Genomic DNA, 14,398 nt, shown 5'->3' on the forward strand with positions numbered 1-14,398 from the left:
GACAACGCAAGTATTTCGACCAAGACATCAACTGCCTATACAATCTCGAGGATACCATCGCTTCGTAACAATGCGACAGAGTTGCGTCGTGAAACAGCTGGGAAGCGACGCTTTTTCCGCGTGATTTCGCTTATCTCGCCGGGGCTCTTCTCTATCTTCTGCCCTTCTTCGTCTGCGGCAGAAGATCTCATCGAGAAAACGCCTACGTAGACACAGGAATATTTATTTGAGCGAAACGACACGTTCGTATCGTATTTGCTCTCTGTTTATCCCCGTCATCGTCGATAACACTCGAGTATTTCTCCCTCGATTTTTCACGGGAGGGAGCGATGGTTCTCATCGTCGGTCGTCAAAGAAGAAGGCGACCGTCAAGGACATGCTCGCTCGCGGCGAATTTGTTCGACCGCGTCGTTATTAAACGATCGGAGAGGATTTTCAGCGTGGAAGAAATGCGCTCAGAACATCGCTCGATTACGCTCATTTTCCGGAGAAACTTGCGAAAATTTTGTTTTTCAACATCTTCCCCCCAAATCTTCGCGGAGCGTGCATATGCGCGTGTGGGAGATAAACGAACGCGGTCGAGCGGATTGAATTATAATCGGGACTCGCCCGCGACAACCACCGTTGTCAGTTGTGGTTGTCGGCACAAAGCCGTCAAAAAACCGCGAGCGAAACAACTGGCCGGCGCGGAAAGACAAAGGGACTTTTCGCGATTTCCTCTTTTTTTTTTAGAAACTGCGCGAAAATACGTCAACCCGACGACGACGTTCACCGATATGGCACCGAAATATCGAGGTGGTGAAATAAATTCCGTTGTTTTTTTCTGGATAAAACACGTCGGACCCATCGGGCGTTTTCGCCGCCGCGAATGCACGCGAAAAAAACGAGGACAGATCTTGTGATCAATCGCTATAAATTGTCGATATATCGATTGTGTGAATGATCGCTATCCTTAATATGACTATCACTGTTGTTATCCGGTTGTCGTCGCGTCGTCGTCGGCTTTTGACATTTCACATAACACGTTTGACAAGAGCAGACGCCATCGGCCCTTTTGCTGTATTTGCGTTTTAATTCGTAGTTTTGGCGTGCAACGTTAGCTGGGATTTATAAAATTCGCAGCTTTCAACGACGGGACAATTCGTTGATTGAATTGATGCTTTTTGAAATACAGGCAACATAGTTTGATCTCTTTGTTGCGCGTATAACAAATTCCATTCGTTACTATTGCGCTGAGTGCAAGAACGCGAATTAATGCAACGAATGTGTATGTGCGTGGGCGCGTTTAATCGTTGATATTTAGTTTAACACATACTAAATGTATATCGAAACGATTCAATTAACTGTCAGAGTCATATACACGAAATACTGAAAAGCGTTCATTTACTTCGTGCATTCGCTGGGAGTTTTTAGACATAGACATAGTGTAAGTAAACCTAGCATGGATGAGAGATCTTAAAGAAGGTAAAAAAAGAGAAACGACTGGACGCTCCGTCTTTCTCTAATTAAAAAAATCGAGATAGCTAGGTAAACAGTTAATTGTTCGATCATATGAATATGTCAAATTTTTATTCTGCTATAAATCACTGCTAATAATATCACTGCACAGACGCGAATAGAGAGAAAGAGCACTTCCAGCTGTATCTTTCTTCTCTTTTTTTTTTTACCTAGTCTTTAAACTAAAGTATTGTAAATACTTACACTTATACAGGAAATGCACGGTTTATACTATGTCTATAAATCTGATTTAGAATAGAGATTTATAAATGTAACGATCAAGGCAGCGAAAGGGCCGAGCGCGTATGACATTTTTTGCGCGATCAAAGGAGAAGAAGAAGCGTAACAATTCGTGCGATTTAATCGGAGTTTTCTCGACGGTTATGTTAAGATTCATGAAAGCCATCGATAGCGCGTCGATGGATTTGAAAGGTTGCCTGCGATCGTGTGCGCAGAGCACGATTAGCGATTATAGGGTTTAACGTTATCGAAGAATCACACGTGGTGGACATTTCAGGAGACTAAACGGGAGACACACTCGAAGTCCCTTCAAACGGATTAAATCGAAATCTTTGCTCAACGTTGTGTATGTGTTACTTAAAGATAAAACAAAGTTATATTCTCTGTAAACGAGAGAGAATGAGAGTGAGAGAGAGAGAGAGAGAGAGAACGAGAATGAAAGAATTAATTGTTGTCGTCACGCAACGACGGTCCGCAAATGTAACGGATGTATAAATAGATTCGTATAAATAGATGAACATTTAATCACACGCACGAGTGAGGACCGTGAGGAACACTGTTATCACTCTATCGGTTCTTTATCGTTGATCCGTTTGTAAATTACATGCGACATCGTACGCACGATACGCGATGTTTTTGGTGACAAGCCCGAGAAAGAAGGATGAGAATAGTAGATAATTAAATGTAAGAATAGTGTGATACATTAATAATTATAATAGACGAACGATAATATATGTAAGTGATCGATTATAACGATGATAAAAAAGAAAAAGATAATACTATAACAATAAAAATAATAAACGCATAGTAATAATAGTGATAAAAATAGCGAGTAATAATAATAACAACAATAATAATAACGAGATAATCGTAAAAAAATAACGATGACGTTAAACAACAATATTAATGATAACTCTTATCTTTAGAGTATATCGAGTGCTATCTAATTAACTCACGAGAAAAAAATATTACGGTACACGCAGACACACACAAACACACTGTTAATAATTACTATATAAATGACTATTAGTAACTCGTATAAAACTGATAGTATTGTTAAGACAATCAGACTCTTATTGCTCCGGCCACGCATCAAGCAGGGCTATCTATGAATATTTGTTGAGTTCGTCGACGGCCGTCAGTGCGGCGGGTGAATGACAGAAAGAGCACGGAAAAATAAGTGAAACTATCACTCCCTCCCCCCTTTTTCTACTCGTCCCCGAAAGCCGGATGCCGAAGGAAGAGCAACGCGGAGAGTGGGCCTCTGAGAAGTCGAGGAAAAGGGCCGGAAACAAACCGGACAGGTCGGATCTTCGACGCAGCCCTAGCATATTCACTCGCTGCAGTCATTCGCTCCTCGCCTCACACGTGGGTGAATGCAAGAAGAAGGATCGCGTGATCAACCGGAAGTCCAGTGCGAGCGAATCGGAGGAATAGAAACAGAATCGGAGGAGAAGCGGAAGTAAGTGCGTCGAATGCGTGCCGTGGGACACCTTTTTGTAACGCCTCACATTTTCTACGATTAAACCAAAAAAAAAAAAAAAGGAGAAGAAGAGGAAGAGAGAGAGAGAGAGAGAGAGAGAGAAAGGAAGGAGAGAATTTAAAGAAAAACGCGTAAAAAGGCCGGGGAAGATTATCGCCGTATTTTGCGGCGAATATTTCGATGACGCCGATGATTTTTCTCGAGCTCGCCCGAGGATGATTGGCGGCGCCGCCGACATTTTCGCGGTCCATTCTCGTCAGCGTCATTCGCGCCGCGAGGGGGCCAAAGGGACGCGGAAAAAACGGATATGTACGCGCATATTTTGCATCACATATACACATACATATATACATCGCACACCTACAAATACATATGAAATATCGTTGTAATTTTGCGCGCTTTCTCCTCGAATCGGAAAGTTGCATTAAGAGATTATAATTTTAATAATTTTCTCGTAAAATTATCAGCTGCTTTAATGGATAGAGTCTTAAAAATGATTGGGAAATATCACGCTTTAATTATTATTATTCTTTGATTATTTAAGGCGTATTTAACCAGAAATATAATGAGATGATAAGATTAAATAAAGAGCGTTAAATCTGGATCAAATTGAAATTTTTTCAATTATAATCGAGGGAGAGCGTGCGATTCATGATACATCGCATACATATATACACGCACGTGATACAAACCTGCAAATTCATACGCACATCAAGGACTTGATGACATTATCGTAGAGACGATAAAATGTATATTTTTCAACGAGAATAGCTGGTGAAAATCGAAAATACTTCCAATGAGGATAGAGATGGCGGACATAAACAATTTCCTAATCGATCGTCGCTGTTAGAATATTATGTCGCCATTCCTATGCGTTTTGGAAAACGGAAGCGGCGGATTACCGGAGAACGACGCTTCGCGTTCATCAGCGATTCTCGTTCGGTCGTTGTTCACGTCGCCTTCTCTCTTTACTTTACTTAGATTTCACGGCGGAGCCGACGTGATTTTGGGGCCGAAGGGATAATTTTCGCGTAACGCCGTCGTCGATGTACGGCGTCGATCGTTCAGCACTTTTTACGACTTAGACGGATGCGCATAGACGCGTGTCCCGTTTCAATTCTGGTATATTCTGGTACGCGTATATACATATAACATATATACATACACATTTATATATATATACATATACCGCGAAAGGAAGAGAAATCCTCCCTCGTCGCGTAGCGCTTTTCGCTTGGACGGAGGGCTTCTGTAAACCAAAACTAAGCGGAGGGGGAAGAACGGCGCGCTTTTTTAGTAGGATCGATATCTCGATCGGCGGACCCCGATACGAGGACGACGACGATAAAGAGATTCGGTCGTAAATACATCCGCGAACCTTAGCAGCGGGAGAGCGAACAGTTTCTTTTCAGCTAGTGATAGTCTCGGACTAATGCCTGCTTTTAATGCCCGATGCAATTCATTGCATCGGGTATACGTAATAGAAGAAAAGAGAAGAGGGGTATCGATAGTTTTAGAAGTGAAAGACGTTAAATTGAGACGCGAACACTTATCGAAGACTGCAAGAAATCTCTCTTTATTCCTAGGTATAAATATTCCATCTTTTCTTTTTTTTTTTTTTTCTTGTTTTATCTCAACACATCCGCGCATTTTCTCACAGATACATCGTCACATCTTGAAATGGAAAAGCGGAGTTTAGTTTCATCGATGCACACATATCTTACCTCGCTAGTCGCGTTACAAACGCATCCTACTTGGCGATGATATAAACGAAGAAAAGCATTTTTGCTCCTTTTACAATTAGCGATGATTTAGAAATGGAAAAAAAAAAAAGTTGCGACGGGATGAGTAATGCGAAAACTTTCTTCGAGAATCAGCGAACCTCGATAACATTATCCCGTCGGTGTCTCGTATGTAAGGGTGTGTTAGTGCCGCGTCGCTAGTGGGAGATCAGTTTTAAACTCTCCTCTTCGGGCCCTTCCGATCGAAACTCCGACGCGCTCCCGTTTTTCCTTTCCTCTCTGCGTATATCCGCGTTCCTTCATTCATTCATTCATTCATTTTTTTTTTTTTCCCTCCCCTTAGCGATCTCGTCGAGCGAATCGTCTCGCTCGGGAGGCGACTACGACGATTACGATGTCGCGTTAATTAGAGATAACGAGGTAACAAGTGTCTAAGGAAAATTAAGGATAAAACGCAGATAAGCGCATGTTATATACGTACATAGCCGTACCCACGAAGCGTATAACAAGCGCGCACCATTCCACGCATCGAGAGCACATCCTATTACATATACACATACACACGCGCGGCCATACACATGAGCTCTACATAAACGCGTAATACACGAGGAATAAGGAAGAAAAGGAAAAAAAAATAACGTAACGAGCGTTTTGTTATATCCGTAAAAAAAAAACAAATGTAGGCGAGAAACGTGTGTTATAAGAGAACGTATCGAATCTACAGTTAAATGTTTACGATAAAATTACGGGTAATTAAGAAATTCTAGATTTTTTCTAACTAATCGAATCGTACGGCGGACTCGTGCCAATCCTCTAGATTTACGACCTAAAACGAGATATACAAATGAAAATGAAGCTGTTATCCTACATTAAGTCGGCTTGAAATATATTTCATTACATGTATTTATCGTACAAGAGTGTGTTGCGTTCTACGTGCGTGCATGAGCGCGTACGGTGTGTGTGCCCGTTAAGAAACACATACCTGTGAGAATGATTTGTATGAGTGTGCGTGAGATTCGTGCCTGTGCATGTGCATATGCGTCCCCGCGTTGCGTGAGCGAAAGCGAGCGTGAATGAAAAGATACGCGAGACGTCGAAATAAAGAGAGAGAGAGAGAGAGACGTCGAAATAAATTATAACGCGCCGTGAAAAAAATACACGCGACAGTGGCAAGAGCAAGAGCGAAAAAGATCGTCAAAATGGCGTTACATTTCATTCGCTTAATTTATTTTACAACACTCACAAATATTTATAATATTCGATTACGAGACAAAATTCAGGTATTATATTAATAAGTGAAATATGATTATTTTTATTTCTAAGGCAATAATATATTTTCGTAGTTAAACGAGTTAACATGTACGACGAAAGTATAGTTGTGAAATTATTGTATATATTCGCCGTTATTCTACATTGAATGGCGAAGAATATTTGTCGGAAAGAAATTTTAATGACATTTCGTCGTTATTTTTTCAGATATGTAACTTTGATACATTCAAGACAGATTTGATAAATCAGATCGCAAATTAGTATAAAGCAATTATATATGAATTGTTTATATAAAAGCAGCATAATAATTTTTTGCTATTTACATATATATATATATATATATATATATATATATATATATATATGTATATGTATATTTCATTCAGTACTCTCTACGCTGTCGATATTTTCATTAATAATTCTTATATTCTACATCTATATTATTTTGCAGTCACAAGAAATGGCAATCAATGTAGTAGGGGAATGTTTGTAGAGAAAACATTCGTGTTTTATTCATGACATCATTGGAAACGTATGCAATTTGTGTAACACGAATGGTAATTTTACATGCGTTTAAAAAGTAGATAACTTCCAATTGTGATATAAATCGGCATTTAAACGAAACCGACGATTTGTTAAGAGTGATCAATTTTTAAATTGGTCATGTCAAAATGTCATCAAGCGTGATAAGCGAAAACATGAAATTTGTTAATTCATTTGTTGGCAAAAATTGATTATAAGCAATTTTTAAACTTTGAATTAACTTAATAAATAATATTTCTCATTTTTAATGTTAATTATACAATAATAAAAGATTGAAGGAACGTAACAAGACTATATATATATATATATATATATATATATATATATATATATATATATTAAAATTTGACAATTATTAATATGCTCATTAGTAATGACCGTAATTAAATAAATATATAATTTATACATTAATTCTTTCTCATGTTGCTTACTATGCTTGATGATAACGTATTTATCAAACAAAATAAATATGATAATCATATCTTTTATTAATCCTTCTCACATGTCATGTCATTCAGTCGATCGATTTTATGCAAATATAAAAATTACATCACCATTTTTAGCACAAATCGACATTTTAATAGGACGATCAACGAAAGTAATATGCGGTAACATTATCTAGAGATAATTACAAATAGGAAGGTAATGTTGGAAAAAAAAATATTATTCTTCCAAAAGCCTGATAATGTCTCGAGGATTTTAAGCAACTGAATCACATTATAAATCACATCGTCGTGTTCGTTATATCTAAGAGTCCCGATTCTTTCTTTTTCGTAATTTTCGATTTCGTGACGGTATCGAGCTCACGTCGCTTTGCGTCGCGTGTCATCACATCACCGCTTTTGTCATCATTGGTGTAGTGTTTATATTATCGCTGTATAGAGAGAGAAAGAGAATGTGTGAGATGTCATTAATTAAACATTAACCGATGCTACGATGAAGGAAGTGAAATAATTATTGCTATACATATGTACATACGTGATGCGAAAAGCGGAAAGGATTGCGGTGAGCCGGAGAAAGGGGGAGAATGAAGAACATTTCTCGCCGCCATTGTAGGTCATCGCGATCATTATTATACGATTACGACAATTATTATTATTGTAATCGCTATTATCCTATTATTGTAACTATTATTATTATTGTCATTAAATATTATTAGCAAGCGTTATTATCGTTCTGGCGAGTCGCGGTTCCGAGTGACGATACAGAGATTTAATCGATAGTATATAAAAGAATGCGAAAAAGAGAGCGAACAATAAAATAAAAGAATGTATGCAGAACGAACAGCGATATGAAATTGTGAAAGCGCGCGTAAAAAAAAAAATATAGAGAAGAAAGAAGGCGCGAAATTTGAGGAGAGGAAAGAATTTGTTTTAAATAAACAACGAATCACCGAGAGAAAGAGAGACAGAGAGATTTCTACATTCTTGACATGCCGATCTCTCTATCTATCTGTTTGTCTATCAGTCTGTTCGTCTGTCTGTCTGTTTGTCCGTTTGTCTGTCTGTCTGTCTGTCTGTCTGTCTGTCTGTCTGTCTGTCTGTCGATCTGTCTGTCTGTCTGTCTGTCTGTTCCTTGTGCGTCTGTGTTTGTTGTGTCTCAGAAACGAGTGCCACCTGCCCAACGTGCGTTTATTATGTTTCTTCTTAATCTTGTTGCACGTAGTATATCAGCACGAGCATTCCCTCGTCCCGAAGACTTCCGGTCATCGAAGACATCCGCCGACGAACATTCGCAATTGCATCGACAAATCGTAATTAGACATTCGATGACGTGTGGCAAGCACTCGAGTAATTCGGTATTCGAATATTCGGAAATTGGGATGTGTGTGTGTGTGTGTGTGTGTGCGCGCGCGCGCATGCACATTCGTGATTTGTACATATTTAATAACGATCAATCAAATCGTGTCTCTCTCGTCTCCTATTCATTCGATATTCGAATACTCGAATTTAACATCGCGTGAAGTTGCGACTCCACAAATATAGGGATGCAGGATTATGTTGTGTCCCGCCGGAAAAATACACATATATACAATTTTAATTGTTTGACATTAAGAAAAAAAAAAAAAAAAAAAAAAAAACTACAGTTTGAATAGCTAAATAACTATCTTTTTTAACGTTAATTACATAAGATACATTTTTATTAATTATATTAGATACATTACATTGATTTAGTATTATGGGATATCCAAATAGATTTTTATTTGTTATCACCAAAGTGTGACAGTCGCTCGCGAGTATCGTTCGCTATTTGAATGTTGCAAGACGTCTACTGCTTGGCTACTGACTATTAGTGGCAAATCTTCATGCGATTCACTCTCTTTGCTCTCTATCCTGGTATCGATTTGTCGCGTTCACACGTCGAAATATTCGGATTATCCGCATCGATTATTCGGATATTCCGCTAATTCGAGTAATTTTGAATGGCTCTCTCCGATCAGCGCAATTATTACGCCGCATATGATTCGAGCCCCCGCGAGCCTCAAATGCCACTAATACGTATGATAGACTGTGTATAGTAACTTTTACGACTTCTTTTATACACACACACTCACACATACATAGACACCCAATTTAGCGATAATGATGCCTAGTCGACGTGCCGGATCGGCGTGATATATCGGCAGTGAAATGACAGCGTATCGGCAATGAATTGCGGCAGCAACAACGCTATTCCTCGTTCTTTGCCAAATTGCATTTGGCAATTAATGAAACAGTCGTGAAATGGAACTTGCATGATATTAAGAAATATGAGGTTCCGTAAAAGAAGCAGTGAGAGAATTTCCGGTAAGCTCTTAATTAATCTACAGAGCATTTGATAAATTTCTAACAAAAATATAAATATATTTTTTACAATATTTTTAAATAATAAGACTAATAGTTAATTTTTTAATAATTTGCGGTAATTATAAATCTCTTTTGTAATTGAGAAATATTGTAATATCAAACTATTATGGCATTCACATGTGCACAATTATTCCTATACTTCAGTATTACAGAAAATCGGAGGAAACGCGAAATGTCAAAAGCTAAAATCCAAAGTTTCTAATTTCAATTTAACTTGGAACTAACACGCTGCTAGATGCAGTTTGCCCTGTAAATTCAGAAATGCTCCAGTGTAATAAATGAGTAAGAATTTCTAACTTCTCATCGCATTTGTTGAGAATAACGAAACGAGTTTCGTATCTTCATCGCGAGTCTAGAATTTAAATGAGAGGAGACGCCATCGAATAACGACGTCTGGCGTTAATTTTCGACGTCGACAATTGGCTTCGATGATCATTGCTGCCTGGATGAATCGTGATTCGGAAGGAGAATCATCCGCGATATCTGCGATTTCACTATTGCCGCTCGTACATATACGCACATCCGGCGCAACGACGAGGCTCGCCGGGGCTTAAGCGCGGCATCGGAAATGCAGTTCGCGCGCGCGTGTAAATACACGTATCCGTATACGCACGCGTGGATATGCTCTCGCACGTTTGCTCCTTCGTTGTGTTTTCGCGCATTTCTTTCGTCGCTTCGTCACGAAAACGCACACGCCGTCTCACGCAACGCATTTCGAGTTCGTTCGATTTCGCGCGATCGCTTCGACGGGCAAATGGCACTTAAATCCGTCTATAATTCCTCACGTAATTCCGCTCCCGATGAAACATTAAAATATGAGAAGAAGGGTTTTGAGGAGCGGGCGAGGAAGAGAATTAAAGGAAAGAGTTAGAGAGAACGGGAGAGAACGAGGGAGTTTTGATAGGAACGTACGAAGGGAAAGAATGAAAGAGGGTGAAAGAGAGAGAGAGAGAGAGAGAGAGAGAGAGAGAGAGAGAGAAAGCGGAAGCAGAGACGCTATATGTGTAAAATATTAATTATCTAATTACACAAGAAGCCATTACACACTTTAAGAAGAATAAAGGGGAAAGAAAACACACGAACACATTATGTATGGATAAACTAAACTAATCTATTTGTAAGCTAACGTCTACACTCTACACAACTATCCAACGTATGTAAAACGATTGAAATATATATAACGAACGGTTAAAATTATTGTTTAAAAAATAATAAACGTATTGAAAAAAAAAGCTAAGAGGAGTCGTCTCTCTCTCGACGTCATCTGTCGTCGAGTTCCGTCTTCGTCCTTTGTATACACACACATATATATATATATATATATATATATATATATATATATATTCTCTTCTCTCGTGTAAAAATCACTTTCCCGAAAATCTGCGCATACATCCATCAAGCGGCCGGAAAGCCCGCACCTGCTTGTCATCACGTCTCTCTTCTCGGACGGATCCCCGTTTGGCAAATTTTATTGGTAAGGCACTTCGCGAGAGGAAAAAAGAAAAGGCGGAGAGAAAGTGCGCTTGTATAGCCGAGGCGCGATGAATGATGGATGAATTTTGAGCTTTAAGAAAGATGTTTGGCGAACACAAGAGTGAATTATCCAATTATTTGGCGTTGTAGAAACTTCTTTCTATAAACTTCCTTTCCCAACGCAAACTTGATGGCGCTCGTTAATTTCGTCTAACGGCGACGTGCTTCTTCGCTTTTGTTGTCAAGCTGAAAACTTCTGATAAGAGAAATACTGTCTTCTTATCCTTCTTAACTTCTTAATTGCACGCAACGTTATATCATTACCCACCGGGGCTCTACTCTCTGTAGAGAATTTTTTTCTGATTAGTACATCAAGTTCCTTTTCGAAGTTTCTGCACGCACACGACTCTTATTGTTACGTCATATTTTTCCTGTAGATGTTACAAACCGTCCATTATTTTTTTACAGCGTACATATATTTTTCTTTATTAAATTAGGAAAACATGTTCTCGTTTCTTTGGAAAGGGCATGCATTTTTATTTTACGTCGAAAGTCGCGAAAAGAAGGAAAAGGATCGCATGGAGAAGATGCAGGAAAGTATAAATTCACATTAGTATCTCGGGAATTAATTGTGACGTGAGTATATAAAGAACCATTAAGGTGCTCTCCCTCGAAAAACAGAGATTAGTGTCACGGATAATAAATTCTGATTAATTAGAATCAAGTCGTCGCGTTGAAAGTTCCTCTTTATTGATATGAAACGGCATTCATACACTATACTATTTAAAATTGCGTAGGATGGAAGCAACTTTATATCGATCACATTTTACATTTCACATTTACATCGATGTAATTAAACAAAGGAGCAATTACCGTGATAAACTTTGAAATAATATGCCTTGACAAGAAACTAAAGTTTAAGCAGTTCATCTATGTTGAAGATATTAACTAGCGGAACATCATAAGAATTAATATTTATTATTAAATTAAATTGTTAATGTTACCTAATTTTTTATTAATTACTACTACAGCAAAGGGCTAATTGCTAAATTCTAGATTGGATCAAGAAGAAATTTATTTAACTAAATCGAATGTTTGTATGAAATATTGTGATTCATTAAAAATTTCTTCGTTATATAATCCATTATTGCAAAAAGATTGATAAAATTCAAGAAATATGTAAGGTACATTTATTAATTAATTTACGCTTTCAGCTCCCATAAAGAATGCAATATTTTATAACTATTAAATTTTTAATTAAGTTTACTTTTATTTTGTAATTGGGAGGGGAGATGACATTTAAAAGTCTCATCAACTTTTCAACTCAAATCTATTCAACTTTTAACTTTTTTATTCTCAAAGAAGAATTATAAATTAACATTTTTGTCGCGCAAATATATATCAAATATTATTAAAATAGATATTATTTCTTTTTATGACGAGTATGTCAATAAAATACGGTAGCTCACATAAAAAAAACAAGAATAAAAGAAAAGATCTTTTATTTGAAGAATATTACTATATTTGTAAGAATGTCAACAAGGCGGTATATAAACATATACGTCAGAAAATTCCATACTTTTTCTACGGCAGCGTAAGCGCGTTATTATTTGCGCTCAGTTGCCTTATCATCATTCGTACGATAACATTCGAACAGGAAGAAGGTACGCACTAAACGCGCGCGCGATTATTTGCTATAATTATTAGTTATATTAATATATTAATATAATTAATATAATTAATTAATATATTAATATATTAATATAATTTTCCAAACACACTGCGCACATTTCTGGACATATACTCCCTTAAATGAATCAGTATTTTATTTAAAAGAGTAATGATGGATCACAGAACTCTGACTATAAAATAATGAAAAAAGTAGTAAAATATCTCAACTATTAATTAATAATTAATTTGAAATCTGAAAAAGTATTTTTGTGTGTGAATTTACGTAATGCGTGAAATTTATTTCGTGCTGATAGCAAGGTAAACGTTTATACTAAGCGCGACCTTCGCGTAAACAACCTTGGCCGCCAGGATGACAACAAAACCAGTGCGCTGTCGGTTATATTCTAAACCTCTATTGTTATTCGCGCGACGGGATTCGAGCGAGAAGCTAGCGATGCGAATTGTTCTCTGTCTGTTATATTAATCTCCGATATCACGATCATGTCCCTTTATTTTTACAAGTAGCAATTATCGGCTTGCAAAATTGATTAATTTCCGCTATAAATGAGTCTCGACGACGGCTATTTGTCGAAGCATATATACATATCTCGCAGTAATATATTTATAACAATCATATATTTAAAAAAATTTTTGGAGACAGAAATTGAATTCATACGAAATATTTGTCGCTTCTGTCCAGTGTTTTATATAAATATATTTGAATTATATATATATATTTCATTCAAACACATTTATATAAAAATGAGCAGTTAATGCGACGTCAGTGGAATGTCAGTGCGATGTCAGTGTAAGTGCTGTGTGTTAGTGCTGTGTGTTAGTGCTGTGTCAGTGTTCTGTCAAAAGCAGATGTCTCCGGGAGAGGGCGCGGAAAGTGACGTATGAAGTTGAACCATGAACGAATCGTTTATAATTTGTACGATCAACGGCACATTGCCTTGTGTGATCGCGTTGTAGTTTCCGCGTCGTTTTTTCTACTGCAATAATAAAATATCGTCAGAATGTAATCAATGTTGGGAGCGCAAATTATAACTGTCATATTTTACTGATTAGTGCGCGAGTGATCGTAATTGGCCTTGTCTCCTCGCATGTGAATATCATCAGGAGAAAATCAGCGGAGAAAAAAGAGACGGCCCAGCAACGGCACATCGAACGATGGCAGAGCAACTGTGTGGTAAATAATATACAATTTATTTAATTTATTATTTGTAAAAGGATTGCTCGTCATCTCTGCGATAGTGATCCACGTGTTACATCGTTACGTAAAATGCAAAATGTGTATAAAAATAGATTGTTTGATTTCGAAATATTTAAATTTATTTAAATGTCTAAAATAAATACATATATTAATAATTTTTAAAATTTATTTTAATTTAAATACTTAAATTGTATTTTGAGATAACTATACTGTGTTTAACTACTGCCGAGATTTTGAGCATCCAAAATTATTATTAATATTATTAATAATTATTATTGATATTATTGATAAATTATTATTGATATTATTAATAACTTGCATATTGAGTAGATAGTATGAATGATAATTATTCATGAATTATTCAAAATGAGCCAAATTCTTTAAAATACTGAAAGATGTAATTGGTTCCTCCCAAATT

The 14,398-nt window shown here is 37.2% G+C and overlaps 1 protein-coding gene across 2 annotated transcripts in view; it reads left to right on the forward strand.

Moving 5' to 3' along the window:
* The window catches only part of LOC126853918 (phospholipid-transporting ATPase IF-like), a 179,181-nt gene that overhangs the window by 9,464 nt on the left and 155,319 nt on the right, over positions 1–14,398 (forward strand). For both annotated transcript variants that reach the window (XM_050600101.1, XM_050600105.1), the window contains exon 2: positions 13,836–13,956. In XM_050600101.1, coding sequence (XP_050456058.1) covers positions 13,836–13,956 — 121 coding nt within the window. The remainder of the gene's footprint in view (positions 1–13,835; positions 13,957–14,398) is intronic.

The sequence above is a fragment of the Cataglyphis hispanica genome, chromosome 13 (genome assembly GCF_021464435.1).
Source record: "Cataglyphis hispanica isolate Lineage 1 chromosome 13, ULB_Chis1_1.0, whole genome shotgun sequence".
Lineage (NCBI taxonomy): Eukaryota > Metazoa > Arthropoda > Insecta > Hymenoptera > Formicidae > Cataglyphis > Cataglyphis hispanica.